At 41.8% G+C, this 15,579-nt stretch overlaps 1 protein-coding gene across 1 annotated transcript in view; it reads left to right on the forward strand.

The window, feature by feature from the left end:
- The window catches only part of LOC123509217 (glycine receptor subunit alpha-4-like), a 15,130-nt gene extending 1,725 nt beyond the window's left edge, over positions 1 to 13,405 (forward strand). The window contains exons 2-10 of the mRNA XM_045263415.1: positions 3,441 to 3,606; positions 4,449 to 4,531; positions 5,133 to 5,276; positions 5,603 to 5,685; positions 7,736 to 7,870; positions 8,472 to 8,572; positions 9,185 to 9,345; positions 10,198 to 10,342; positions 11,900 to 13,405. Coding sequence (XP_045119350.1) covers positions 3,517 to 3,606; positions 4,449 to 4,531; positions 5,133 to 5,276; positions 5,603 to 5,685; positions 7,736 to 7,870; positions 8,472 to 8,572; positions 9,185 to 9,345; positions 10,198 to 10,342; positions 11,900 to 12,337 — 1,380 coding nt within the window. The 5' untranslated portion in view covers positions 3,441 to 3,516 and the 3' untranslated portion in view covers positions 12,338 to 13,405. The remainder of the gene's footprint in view (positions 1 to 3,440; positions 3,607 to 4,448; positions 4,532 to 5,132; positions 5,277 to 5,602; positions 5,686 to 7,735; positions 7,871 to 8,471; positions 8,573 to 9,184; positions 9,346 to 10,197; positions 10,343 to 11,899) is intronic.
- Positions 13,406 to 15,579: the final 2,174 nt, after the last annotated feature.

Genomic DNA, 15,579 nt, shown 5'->3' on the forward strand with positions numbered 1-15,579 from the left:
GGCCAGTTCCGGTTCCGGCCGGAACTTGTTATAGTGGTTCCGGTGCATCCCTAATTTTAACCCCTTCAGTACTGGGACACATTTTTACCTTGAGATTTGTGTACCATTAGACCATTTTATTGACATTAGGAAGGGTGTATGGAGGGCAGAAGATTAATGGCCACAGTCTTCACTATTTTAACCCCTTCAGTACTGGGACACATTTTTACCTTGAGATTTGTGCACCATTAGACCATTTTATTGACATTAGGAAGGGTGCATGGAGAGCTAACCTAACCTAACCTACCATTACTCACCATTTAACTGAAGTCCTCACAACACGCCACTTATAAACACACTTACAATCATTCTAAGTAACACAAACACTTAACACATTACTTTCATTCACCCTTGTAAAGCTCCAGAGTGTATATCGGTCCTCACAACACACTACTTACAAACACATTTATAATCATTCTAAGTAACTTAAACACTTAACACTACATTACTTACAATACACCGGTGCATATCGAGGCATTCAACCACTTAACGCTGCTTTATAAGTGTCTGGGTCCGCTGTTACTTCCACTTAGATTTCGTAAGTAAGGAAATAACAGCGAGATTTATTCCACTTTCCTTCACTTATCTGTAATCATCTAAAGCATCCTTGGATATTACTACTTTTTAACACTTTACACTTATACTACACGCATTTGGCTACACTTACACTTAAACACACGTACTTATATGCAGTTTAAGTAGGTGAAAATAAGAAAATAAAAAAATATGTATTGATTGTCCGTCACCCGCGCACTATGTAAACAAACCACGAGGGAGAGTGACAGCGGAGCACCACGTGACTCCAACAGCGCGGCGGGGGAGAGGGTACGCCTTTCCAACGGGGTCACAATTCAGTAGTCACTCAATAATATACGGTCTTTCATTAACTTCTAACACGTATTAATGTTATTTTATTACATTTATTATTTTTTCTAGTGATTTAGTGCATTTATATAACGGATTATCATGATTTTTGTTCTGTTAATGAGTTTTTAATCCCTTCAGTACTGGGACACATTTTTATCTTGAGATTTGTGCACCATTAGACCATTTTATTGATATTACGAAAGGTCTATGGAGGTCGGAAGATTAATGGCCACAGTCTTCACTATTTTAATCCCCCATAAGTTTCTGAATCTGTATGAAAATCGTCAAATATTGAGTTTTATGTACGATTAGACCATTTTATTGATATTACGAAAGGTGTATGGAGGTCAGAAGATTAATGGCCACAGTCTTCACTATTTTAATCCCCTCATGAGTTTCTGAACCTGTAGAAAAATCGTCAAATACTGAGTTTTATGTACGATTAGACCATTTTATTGATATTAGGAAAGGTCTATGGAGGTCGGAAGATTAATGGCCACAGTGTTCACTATTTTAATCCCCCATAAGTTTCTGAATCTGTATGAAAATCGTCAAATACTGAGTTTTATGTACGATTAGACCATTTTATTGATATTAGGAAAGGTCTATGGAGGTCAGAAGATTAATGGCCACAGTCTTCACTATTTTAACCCCTCACATAAATTTCTGGAGCAGTGTGTAATCAAATAGTCACCAGAATGAATATAGACACACATCATGAAGGGGTTAAGAATTCAAGTACTCAATCCTACTAACTCTTTCTCCTGTTAGTTTGATGCTAGAGAATAGAGAATAGTGAAAGCTGCAACAATTGAAACGAGCCCAAACTTTTCAATGCCACAACATTTAAGAGTATGCACAGGGGAGACAAAACCACTCTTGCCAACGGGACAACATTCACACACTGCCAAGCCTCTCACACACATACACACAAAAAATAAAGAAATACAAGGCTACATTTGCAACAGGGAGCACCATTTCTTTCTCCCTCTCTCCTCCTCTCCCTGGGTCGTATTCTCAAACACTCCTACGCTTCACTAATATTTCAAAAAGCTTTATTTAAGTTTACACGAGTTTTTATTTTATGTTTCTATGGTTTTTTAAGGTGTTTTTTTTATGGTTCTAGAGGCAGAGTGACAAGATTTCTGCACTTTGAACTGTAAAAATGCTCTTGAAATCCAACCATCTTTTACACACACACACACACACACAAAGATAAATGAATGAATATATAAATAAGAAACAGATTATATACATTTCCAACAGAGGTACTAGTTCACTCTCCCTCTCTCTTCCTCCCCCTCTCTCTCTCTCACCATCCAACACTTCCAAATGTGTAATGAAAATAGTGAAGACTGTGGCCATTAATCTTGTGCCCTCCATACACCCTTCCTAATGTCAATAAAATGGTCTAATGGTACACAAATCTCAAGGTAAAAATGTGTCCCAGTACTGAAGGGATTAAAATAGTGAAGACTGTGGCCATTAATCTTCTGCCCTCCATACACCCTTCCTGATGTCAATAAAATGGTCTAATGGTACACAAATCTCAAGGTAAAAATGTGTCCCAGAACTGAAGGGGTTAAAATAGTGAAGACTGTGGCCATTAATCTTCTGCCCTCCATACACCCTTCCTAATGTTAATAAAATGGTCTAATGGTACACAAATCTCAAGGTAAAAATGTGTCCCAGAACTGAAGGGGTTAAAATAGTGAAGACTGTGGCCATTAATCTTCTGCCCTCCATACACCCTTCCTAATGTTAATAAAATGGTCTAATGGTACACAAATCTCAAGGTAAAAATTGTGTCCCAGTACTGAAGGGGTTAAAATAGTGAAGACTGTGGCCATTAATCTTCTGCCCTCCATACACCCTTCCTAATGTCAATAAAATGGTCTAATGGTACACAAATCTCAAGGTAAAAATGTGTCCCAGAACTGAAGGGGTTAAAATAGTGAAGACTGTGGCCATTAATCTTCTGCCCTCCATACACCCTTCCTAATGTTAATAAAATGGTCTAATGGTACACAAATCTCAAGGTAAAAATGTGTCCCAGTACTGAAGGGGTTAAAATAGTGAAGACTGTGGCCATTAATCTTCTGCCCACCATACACCCTTCCTAATGTCAATAAAATGGTCTAATGGTGCACAAATCTCAAGGTAAAAATGTGTCCCAGTACTGAAGGGGTTAAAATAGTGAAGACTGTGGCCATTAATCTTCTGCCCTCCATACACCCTTCCTAATGTCAATAAAATGGTCTAATGGTACACAAATCTCAAGGTAAAAATGTGTCCCAGTACTGAAGGAGTCTTATTTCTACCATGTGGGCTTTTCACGAGAATTTCTGGGCTAAAGAGGATACTTTTCATGGCACCTATCTCAAAACCCACCCACTAGAAAACCATTACCCGGAGTGAGGAAGCCCTACTTACACTCGGACCGTGAACAAGACTCGAACCGCTGCACCTGGAGACACCTCGGAGCCCAAAGCACGCATGTTTCCACTGTACGACACTTTCTCTCCCTCTGACAGCAGCGCGAGGGACGTCAACAGCAATGTCCTTCGTTTCAATGACTTGCTGCCGGAAAACCCAAGGGACTACGACAAGATGAGACCCCCGAAGAAGGAAGGGCGGCCCACTAACGTCTATTTCCACGTCACAGTAATGGGGATTGACTCCATTAACGAAAACTCTATGGTAAGGGGGAGAGACAGAGACAGAGAGAGAGAGAGAGAGAGAGAGAGAGAGAGAGAGAGAGAGAGAGAGAGAGAGAGAGAGAGAGAGAGAGAATATGTGACAATACGAACAACAACAAAAGCTTAATTAACCACAGTGAGAGAGAGAGAGAGAGAGAGAGAGAGAGAGAGAGAGAGAGAGAGAGAGAGAGAGAGAGTCCTTTCTTCCGTCCAGCCAATGCCTTCCAAACAAGACAATTAAACAAAGAAAGAGTTTTTTTGGGGGACATAAACAAAAATAATAATTAATTTCTCCTTGATTGCAAAACTTGACAAACAAAGGAAGCAGAGAAACAAAGACAAAACAATAAACAAAACAAACAACAACAACAACAACAACAACAACAATAATAACAACAACAACAACAAAATTAATAATAATAATAATTCTTTTTAATTTCATATGTTCATTTCTCTCTCTCTCTCTCTCTCTCTCTCTCTCTCTTTTTGTCATATATTTCATTTCTCTCCTCCTCCTCCTCCTCCTCCTCCTTCTAATCCTCCTAATCCTCCTAATTCTCCTCCTCCTCCTCCTCCTCCTCCTCCTCCTCCTCCTCCTCTTCTACTTACTCTTCCTCCCACTAAAGTTATAACAAAAACAACAATAACTACTATTACTACTACTACTACTACTACTACTACTACTACCACTACTACTAATACTACTACTAGTACTAACACCACCACTACTACTAACACTACTGCTACTAACTCTATTACTATTACTACTGCTAATACCACTACTACTACTACCACTACTACTACTACTACTACTACTACACCCCCCTTCTCGTTTTCTTTCAGACCTACGTGGCGGACATTTTCTTCGCTCAGTCCTGGAAAGACCACAGACTGAGACTTCCAGAAAACTTAAATTCCAGCTACAGGTGTGTGTGTGTGTGTGTGTGTGTGTGTGTGTGTGTGTGTGTGTGTGTGTGTGTGTGTGTGTGTGTGTGTGTATTTATCTATCTATCCCACCACTGACACCATTTCTAGTAGAAGGAAAAAATGCGTGTGTGTGCGTGTACGTGTGTGTGTATGTGCGTATATGTGTGTGTGTGTGTGTGTGTGTGTGTGTGTGTGTGTGTGTTTGTTTATCTATCTATCCCACCGTTGACACCATTTGTAGTAGAAGGAAAAAGTGCGTGTGTGTGCGTGTACGTGTGTGTGTATGTGCGTATATGTGTGTGTGTGTGTGTGTGTGTGTTTGTTTATCTACCTATCCCACCGCTGACACCATTTGCAGTAGAAGGAAAAAGTGCGTGTGTGTGCGTGTGCGTGTGTGTGCGTGTACGTGTATATGTGTGTGTATTTACGTGTTTAAGCAAAAAAAAAAAAATAGAAAATCTGACAAATGAGGAACAAAAAACAAAAAATAGATAAATAAAACATACCATTTGATTTACATATCCGATTCAATTCAAACACAGCTTACAGTCACTAACCACACCTTAACACCCTCTTAACCAGCCAATCCCTCCCTGGCAGACTGCTGGAAGTGGAGTGGCTCAAGGACATGTGGCGGCCGGATAGCTTCTTCAAAAACGCCAAACAGGTCACCTTCCAGACTATGACAATTCCGAACCACTACGTCTGGTTACACAAAGACTCCACGATACTGTACATGGTCAAGTGAGTGATTTGAGGGAGAGAGGGAGAGGGAGAGGAGGGAGGGAGAGAGGGAGAGAGGGAGAGTGGGAGGGAGAGAGAGAGAGGAAGGAAGGAAAAAAACTGAATGAAATAAAAAAAAGCAAGAATACAAGAGAGAGAGAGAGAGAGAGAGAGAGAGAGATACAGACACAGACACAGAGACAGAGACAGAGACAGAAACACACACACACACACACACACAAAGAGAATGAAAACAAAAAAGAAGAAAAAAAACATTATTATACTTATTAACAAAATCTCTCTCTCTCTCTCTCTCTCTCTCTCTCTCTCTCCCCCCCCCCACACAGGCTGACTCTCACGCTCTCCTGTGCCATGAATTACGCGATCTACCCACACGACACTCAGGAATGTAGAATGCAGATGGAGAGTCGTAAGTACCTGTAGTAGTAGTAGTAGTAGTAGTAGTAGTAGTAGTAGTAGTAGTAGTAGTAGTTGTAGTAGTAGTAGCAGTAGTAGTAGTAGTAGTAGTAGTAGTATAGTGGTGGTAGTAGTAGTAGTAGTAGTAGTAGTAGTAGTAGTAGTAGTAGTAGTAGTAGTAGTAGTAGTAGTAGTAGTAGTAGTAGTAGTAGTAGTGGTGGTGGTGGTAAACAAACAGACACACATACACAGCCTACAGACAGACATACAGACACACATACAGACATACAGACACACCTACAGACAGACATACAGACACACCTACAGACAGAGACATACAGACATACAGACACTGACCTATACCAAGAGCCATAGGTCAACAATTAATGTCTTGACCTAACCTTTACAATTATCATGACCTCTCTCTCTCTCTCTCTCTCTCTCTCTCTCTCTCTCTCTCTCTCTCTGTTTTCTTCCTCGTTTTATTTCTTGCTCCTCCTCCACCTCCTCCTCCTCTTCTTCTCTTCTTCCTCCTCCTCCTCCTCCTCCTCCTTCTCTCTTCTTCTTCTTCCTCCTCTTCTTTTCTTCTTTATTTTCTTCTCCTCAGCCTCCTCTCCTATTCTTCTTCCTCTTCCTTCTCTTCACCTTCTTCCTCCTCCTCCTCCTCCTCCTCCTCCTCCTCCACCTCCTCCTCCTCCTCCTCCTCACAAACAAACGCAAAGAAAGAACATTTTGTATCCTATAAAACCGCAGTAGTAGTAGTAGTAGTAGTAGTAGTAGTAGTAGTAGTAGTAGTAGTAGTAGTTTGTATCATTAGATTTCTTTTAATTTCTTCTAATCCTCTTTCTTCCATTCTAACAAGCCTAATCCTCTTCAGATTACCCTAAATTCCTTCTAATCCCTTTCCAACACACCTAATCCTCTTCGAGTCCTTTACTTCCATCCTTAGTCCTCTTAAAATGGTCATAACCTCCTTTTAATCCTCTTTTCTCACCCTTAATCCTCTTTTTCTAACCTTAATTCTCTTTCAACAAACCAATCCTCTTCTGGATCTCGTAATCTGTTTCTAAATCCTTTATTGCACATATTAAGCCTCTTCTTACCCTACAAATCCTCTTTGAAAGCCGTCAATTCCCTTCTAACATACCTTAATTCCCTTTCAACACCTCTGATCCTCTATTGAAACCCCTAATCCTTTTTCCAAATCCCTTAAAACATACCCTAATCCCTTTTAAATATACCTGATCCTACTCAAAAATTCTTCTAATACATTAATCCTCTTCATACACCACAAATCCCGTTAAAAACCCTAATCCCTTCAAAAACCTTTCCCACACACTTTAATCCTCTTCGAACACCACAAACCCCCTTTACAACCCTCAATCCTCTTCTAATCCCTTCAAGACCCCTAATTCCTTTTAATCCCTTCCAAGACCCCTAATTCCCTTCTAATTCCCTTCCAAGACCCCTAATCCCCTTCTAATCCCCTTCCAAGATCCCTAATCCCTTTCCAAGACCCATAATTCCCTTCTAATTCCCTTCCAAGACCCCTAATTCCCTTCTAGTCCCCTTCCAAGACCCTTAATTCCCTTCTATTCCCCTTCCAAGACCCCTAATCCCCTTCCAATACCCATAATTTCCTCCTAATCCCCTTCCAAGACCCCTAATCCCCTTCTAATCCCCTTCCAAGACCCATAATTCCCTTCTAAGACCCCTAATCCCCTTCCAAGACCCCTAATCCCCTTCTAATCCCCTTCCAAGACCCATAATTCCCTTCTAGTCCCCTTCCAAGATCCTTAATTCCCTTCTAATCCCCTTCCAAGACCCCTAATCCCCTTCCAATACCCATCATTCCCTTCTAATCCCCTTCCAATAACCATAATTCCCTTCTAATCCCCTTCCAAGACCTTTAATCCCCTTCCAAGACCCCTAATCCCTTCTAATCCCCTTCCAAGACCCCTAATCCCCTTCCAATACCCATAATTCCCTTCTAATCCCCTTCCAAGACCCCTAATCCCCTTCTAATCCCTTTCAAGATCCCTAATCCCCTTGTAATCCCACAGTTTCGCACACCACGGAGGATTTGGTGTTCGACTGGGAGCCTGAGGTGCCGCTGGTGGTGGACGACAACATAGAATTACCACAGTTTGATCTCGTTGGCAACCACACGGCCGACTGCACTCAGGTCTACCACACGGGTATGTATTGTAGTAGTAGTAGTAGTAGTAGTAGTAGTAGTAGTAGTAGTAGTAGTAGTAGTAGTAGTAGTAGTAGTAGTAGTAATAATAACGATAATAATAATAATAATTGTAATTGTAGTAGTAGTAGTAGTAGTAGTAGCAGTAGCAGTAGTAGTCGTTTTAGTAGTGGTGGTGGTTAGGTAGTAGTAGTAGTAGTAGTAGTAGTAGTAGTAGTAGTAGTAGTAGTAGTAGTAGTAGTAGTAGTAGTAGTTTTTTCGAGAATAAAAAATAATGATGGAAAGAAAGAAATAGAAAAAAATATTTATTTATTTATTTATTTATTTATTTATTATTATTATTCTCTTCGTAACAAATAAATAAATAAATAGTGTACAATAGTTCTCTCTCTCTCTCTCTCTCTCTCTCTCTCTCTCTCTCTAAGGTCATTTAAGGTCAGGTCAGATTAAAAGGTTAACCATATCAAGCCAAAATGTCGAGAGAGAGAGAGAGAGAGAGAGAGAGAGAGAGAGAGAGAGATTGACATTATTCTCCTCGCATATCTCTCTCTCTCTCTCTCTCTCTCTCTCTCTCTCTCTCTCTCTCTCTATCTCCCCTTCAGGAAACTTCACGTGCCTGGAAGTGGTGTTTCAATTAAGGCGTCGTCTCGGATACTACCTCTTCCACACCTACATGCCCACCTGTCTCATTGTCATCATGTCGGTAAGTGGATACGTGGATAAGGTGCGGATATTTCAGTGTGGATACGTGATATGATAGGGTTGGATATCTCAGTGTGGATATTTGCATAGGAGTGGAAATTTGTGTGGATACGTGGATATATGATATGATATCAAACCCATTACAAACTTCACAGACCCTTAAAAACCAATCTAATCCTTTAAAAATCCATTCAACCCCTTTCTAAGACAAACGCTTAAAAACCCACCCAACCCCTTAAAAACTTATCTAAACCCCTTAAACACAATCCAAACCCTTTATAACACGATCCAATCCTCCACAGTGGGTCTCGTTCTGGATCAAACCCGAGGCGGCACCAGCGCCACCCAACCCCTTAAAAACTTATCTAAACCCCTTAAACACAATCCAAACCCTTTATAACACGATCCAATCCTCCACAGTGGGTCTCGTTCTTGATCAAACCTCTTACAAACTTCACAGACCCTTAAAAACCAATCTAATCCTTTAAAAATCCATTCAATCCTTTAAGAACACCTTTACAAACGCTTAAAAACCCACCTTGTCCCTTAAAAACTTATCTAAATCCCTTAAACACAATCCAAACCCTTTATAACACGATCCAATCCTCCACAGTGGGTCTCGTTCTGGATCAAACCCGAGGCGGCACCAGCGCGGGTTACTCTGGGGGTCACGTCGCTCCTAACACTGTCCACCCAGCACGCCAAGTCCCAAGATTCTCTCCCGCCTGTGTCTTACATCAAGATTATCGATATGTTCATGTCAACCTGTACTGTGTAAGTGTTTGGGGGTGTTTGGGGGTGTTTGGGGGTGTTTTGGGGTGTTTATGGGGGTGATTTTGGGGTGTTTTGGTTTTAGGGGTATTTTGGAGTGTTTTGGGTGTTTGCGGTGTTTGAGGTGTTTTGGGGTGTTTTCTGTGTTTATGGGGGTGATTTTAAGTGTTTTTGGTTTTAGCATTTTGGAGTGTTTGGGTGTTTTGCGGTGTTTAAGTTATTTGGGGTGTTTGGGGGTGTTTGAGGTGTTTAGTGTTTTGGGGTGTTTTGGTGTCTAGGTGCGTTTTGGTGTATTTTGGAGTGTTTTGGGTGTTTTGGGGTGTTTTGGTGGTGTTTCAGGGCGTTTTGGGGTGTTTTGGGGTGTTTTGGTGTGTTTGAGGTGTTTACAGGTGTTTGCAGTGTTTAAATTATTTGAGGTGTTTTGTGGTGTTTTGGGATGTTTAAGAGTAATTTGGTGGTGTTTTGTGGTGTTTTGGGATGTTTTGGAGTGTTTTGTGGTGTTTTAGAATGATTTGAGGTGTTTGGAGGTGTTTTGCAGTGTTTTGAAGGTTTTAAGGTGTGTGTGTATGTTTGTGAATGAGAGAGAGAGAGAGAGAGAGAGAGAGAGAGAGAGAGAGAGAGAGAGAGAGATTTTCTATACAGAGCTCTACTCTCTCTCTCTCTCTCTCTCTCTCTCTCTCTCTCTCTCTCTCTCTCAAACAACACCCTCCCCCACACACACACACACACAATTCCCCTTCCCCCTCCTTTTCTCCCTCCCTCTCACTCTCCCTCTCTCTCTCCTCTTCTCTTTCTTTCTCCTCACTATCCCTTTCTCTCTCTCTCTCACTCACTCACTCTCTCACTCTCTCTCAGCTTCGTGTTCCTGGCCCTGATGGAGTACGCCCTGGTGAACATAGTGCTTGGGGACGGTCCTGAGGTGCCCCCGAAGAACAAGAACAAGGGCGGGGCGGAAAAGCAAGGAAGGGCGGCAGGACTGATACAGGAGTGCTCCAAGAAGGTACTGGCACTGTTTTTGCCTTCAGGGAGATGGAACCTTACCTATCCTAGCCTATCCTATTCTAAACTATCCTATCCAACCTTAATTTAATGCTAACGTACCCTACCTGAGTTTCCCTATTGTCACTCGTCTAGGTTACTAAATATTGATCCTCCTTACCTACAGGGATGAAAAATATTGATGAACTTTGAAAAAAATGATATTCTTAAAGGATTTGGCATTATTACCTCCACAGCGATTCACAGCAAGTTGTCCAGCATACTATACTGTCTTGCGCCGCCATGATGCAATTACTGCCATCATGATACGGAATGGATATCTTCATGAATACCAGCACAGGAGTATCATGCCCTCAATGCTACTGACTGATACACGTCTTCAGTCTTCACCTTCACAAAAAGATAGACTGATTGACGGGACACTTCTTCCTATCGTGTCAAGATGTCCACTGAACCTGAGCTGCCAGATCGATTAGCCAATATCTCCCTGCATACAAGCTAAAATTTCCCTCTTCAACCTAGAACTTCCTTATTTCATACAAAACACTAAATTGTTTATACATATTCAGGGTCAAAACACGGAATTATTTATTCACATTCAGTGGCAAAAAACGTAAAAGCTAATATTTCTCTCCATAATTTCCCCTTTTTAGCGGTTTTTCATCCGTCATAGTCAAAATTTCTCTAAAACAATGAAATTTCCCTGCACCTGCCACCTCTGCTGACTGAGCCGCGATGACACACGGTGAGACAGTGAACCAGTGATGAGCGAGTTTTTTTTTTTTTTTTTATATTTATACCACGTGGGCTTTTTTCACGGGAATTTCTGGGGTAAAGGAGATACTTTTTGTGGTACCTTCCTATCTCAAAGCCCACCCGCTAGGAAAACCGTTGCCCCGAGTGAGGAAGCCCAACCTACACTCGGACCTACACGGCGACTCGAGTTGCGGTGTATGTTTTAAAAGTACCGCTCCACAACCACTGTATTGGTGTGTTCCTGGACGTTTTCTTCACTAACAAACAAACATTTAACTATCATTGGCTAGTTGTTTCCTATAATGCTTTGACTGCCTACATTACACGCAATAATGATAACTGAATGCCGTGCCGCACTATTCAGGCCGTGGTGGGCGGTAAGAAGGGAGCGGAAGGCAGGAGAGATGGGCGGGTGGCGGACAGGCTAACCCACACAAACTTTAAGTACGTTCATTTCTCGCAAAATGAAGCCAAACACAGGATATGAGCATAGAGTATTTTCGTCTTAGAATTAACTGAACTATCAAATCCCGAAATATTTACCTTAATTCACGGAACACTTGTATATTCAGTTCACAATAGTAATTAATGCATTCGGCCTTCATTTTCAGCTCCGCCCCACAGATTCAAAGCTTGATTTAAAACAGTGATACCTCCTCACTGCCATATGCTTTACTTCATTACAACATGCACTAACATTACAAGTGGTGGTAGTGACGTTTTTAGTACAGTAATAGTGCTGTGATAATAATAATAGTAATAATAATGATAATATCTCAAACAAACCTAAATTTCTTTGCAGGAGAACGGTCGCCTTGCTATCTCAGCCACTCCCGCCTTCCCAACGGAACCTTTGGCAGATCTTCCCTCCCATCACACCTACACCCACACCCCCCTACTGCACGAGCCCCCGACCCTGCCCCCCATGCAGCCTCTCCACTCACCCTTACCCCCTCCACACATCCACTCTCATCCATTTGACCACCCACACCTGCCTCACATCCACCACCACCACCACCTTCGCTTCCCGCCACCAGCCCCGGGGTTTGCGGATGTGTGTCCCCCGCTCCCAACGGTTCCCCCGCCCCCACCGCCCCCATCACGCCACCCAGGCCCGTCCCCAGCGCAGAAGAGAAGGGCTAAGGCGATAATGGTGGACAGGTTTTCCAGAGTGTTCTTTCCATCAACTTTTGGACTGATTAACGGGATTTACTGGATTATTTTCTGGCTCTATCTGTGAGCTGGAGGTCATGGAATACTAATTAAGAGAGGGAAAAACATCAACGACAATAGAGATATGTCGATAATGTAAACCGAATAATGGAGAGAGAGAGAGTGTGTGTGTGTGTGTGTGTGTGTCCCGTAGAGGAATTAATATATGTTTTGAAGTATGTATGTATATTTCAATAGTATACAGAATGCTGGCCATTTATGTATACCAGACTATTAGGTGTATGAATGTATGAGTGTATAGGTTAGGTTAGGTTAGGTTAGACATGCCTCACACCCTCACACTTGTTACTACTGGTCATTCATTCATGCTATTCACCTCACTCCTGGCGCCGTCACACAGCACACATCATACCTTGTCCAACAGCGCCAGGTTGCTGTGCCTCGCGCCTCATTGTCCTGCCGTCAGTTAGCGTCAGCCTCGCCGCCCGCCCCTGGTCGTCCCTGCAGCCGCTACTCATCGCCACCCCGTCCGTCAGTACTGGGACACATTTGTACCTTCAGATTTGTGTATCATTAGACCACTTTATTGACATTAGGAAAGGTCTATGGCGGTCAAAAGATTAATGGCCAGTTTTCACTATTTTAATCGCTACATAAATTTTTGAAGCTGTATAAAATCACCAAACAGTAGAATGAATATGGAAACGTGTCATGGTACTGAAGGGGTTAAATAAAATGTTCATCAGGAAAAGTAAACTTGAAATAAATAAATAAAACGCAATGAAATACAGTGGACTGTCTCGGGACGGCTGGCTGGTGGCGGGTAGGACGCTGTAAGGCTGTTGAAATTCTTAATTTTTTTAGAAAAGTTAAGGAATATGTGTATAGATGACGGCGCCTCAACTCCCATAGTGAATGCTAAATGTGTAAATGAACATGCTAAGGTTAGGTTTGGTTTGGCTAGAGTACAGTCATCATCTAGTTGTCACTCATCCCTGTTGCTCATGGCTATTTTACATATTCTATTGAAATTTAGAGAAACAATGTGTGTACGTGTGTGTGTCCTCACCTGCCTCAATTGCAAACACACACACACACACACACACACACACACACACACACACACACACACACACACACACACACACAGTTATAATGCAATAGAGAGGAGTAAATACATCAATTATGCACCCTGTTTTACTAACCAAAATTAATACAATGAATCACATACTCAGAGAAAAAAACAAATAAGGCAAGAAATACAAGAAAAAATAAAACACAACAAAATTAATAAATAAATGAAAAAAAAAAAAAACTATCACCTCCATACCAACTTTTTGAGCCAGAGAAGAGAACCTGGACAAAGCTCAGAAACCTCAAAGCAAGTTACAAATTCTCCTCTTCCTTGTTACCCAATAGTTCCTTACCGCTTATTTGTGGGTTCTGTGTGTTCCTGCAGTGTGAGTTTCCCTATCACACTTCCACCATGCACAGAAAACATGGTACAAGAGAAAAGAAACACTACTACTGCTACACTCCATACTTCATTCCACTGGCAGCTGTTGATGTTTACTTACAACACATGGACCGTAAACCAAATCTCTCTCTCTCTCAATCCAGGGTGGGACACAGGAGTAGGGGGTGATGGGCTGTGGTGGTGGTGGAGACAGGTGGACGATGGTGTGCAGTAGCAGTACCCACATCAGTAGAAGTTGCCAAACCCCAGGAAGCCAGACCCAAGGTATTATATAGCAGTAAGAGAGGGTGGGAGGGAGGCAGGCTTCTGATGTGGTGCTAGTGGTGGCAGAGCATCTTTCTTCTGTGTATGGCCAGGGAGACATGGAGGGAGATAACTGGAGAGGAGGCACCTAAGGAAATCCTCAGAGCTGCATTTTGAATGGTGTCAAGCCTGGTGAGGGTGGAAGGAGCTGCTGCCCCATAAATGTTGCTGCCATACATAATCCTGGCACGGATGGTGATGCGGCAGTGGTGCAGCAGAGGGAACAGGCGTCTATGTACCGTTGGCTGTTATGTACCACCGGCTTCTATGTACCATTCCTGGCTGCTATGTATTTGGCTGCTATGTACCATGCATGGCTGCTATGTACCTCAGATAGTATTAACACATAAGTACTTTATCACCACAGAGTGATAATTAAAACAAAAAAATGCAATGAATAAATATAATTTAAAGAGATGTAAAGTGCAATAAGAAACTTTGATTACAGAATTATTATAATTTAAAGAAATGTAAATTGTAATATTAAACTTTACAAAGTTAATATAAACCATTGCAAAGTTATACCCAGAACAGTGGAGGACTCTGAACCTACCTAACTACCTAACAACATAGAAGAAAAACAACAAGCTAGCTGAGCAGTGGCTCAGCTAGCTTGTTGACGGCTGGAGGTGAACAGTTACTGAACTCTATGCCAGATAGAGAGGACAGAGGCACAAGGTTCGAAGCCCCACCATGGCTCCTTCGAGACTAGTGGATCTGCTCAGCATTTATAAAGCATTTATAAATTTATAAAGCATTTATAAAGAAGGATGAAATTATGAAACAGGTTCCATTGTGCTTTGTCCTAATGTCAAGAAGAAAGAAAAAGGACTACGTAGCTGTCCTAAGAAAAATCACTGAGTTAACACCAACATCAGTTTGTGAGGTTGTTGTGGATTTTGAGAAAGCACTATGGTCGGCAGTGCGAGTGTGCCTTCCCGAGGCTTCCATTCATGGCTACTGGTTTCACTGGGCCCAAGCAGTCTACCGAAGAGTAAAAACACTATATAGGTCTACAAAATGCCTATATTAATCAACTCACTGTAAGACAATTTATTCAGCAGTTAATGGCGCTGCCAAACTTACCTCCATCACATAAAGAGCCAGCTTTTCGCCATATCACTAGCCAGCCACTTCCTGATCAACGATTAAAAGATCTCATTACTTACTATAATAAAATATGGATCAGGAATGAGATGCATCCTCCACATTCTTGGAGCTGTTACAAACGCCCTGTTCGGACTAACAACGGTGTAGAAAGGTGGCACCATGCGATTAACAGAGTAGCAAAAACCAATGCAATTAACATGTACTTCTTAATTAGTATTTTCCATGATGAAGCCAGTAGAATTCCCATCATTGTAAAACTAGTTAAACAAAAAAAATGCACAGATACCAAAGGAAGCACGCTGTCCTTGATGCAGGTGCATACAAGCCAAAGTAGTGGTACATAAGAGCCAGTACATAGCAGCCCAACAATGGTACATATAAGCCAAACAAGTGGTACGTAGGAGCCGGTACATAGCAGC

This window comes from Portunus trituberculatus, chromosome 26, assembly GCF_017591435.1.
Source record: "Portunus trituberculatus isolate SZX2019 chromosome 26, ASM1759143v1, whole genome shotgun sequence".
NCBI classification, from domain to species: Eukaryota; Metazoa; Arthropoda; class Malacostraca; order Decapoda; family Portunidae; genus Portunus; species Portunus trituberculatus.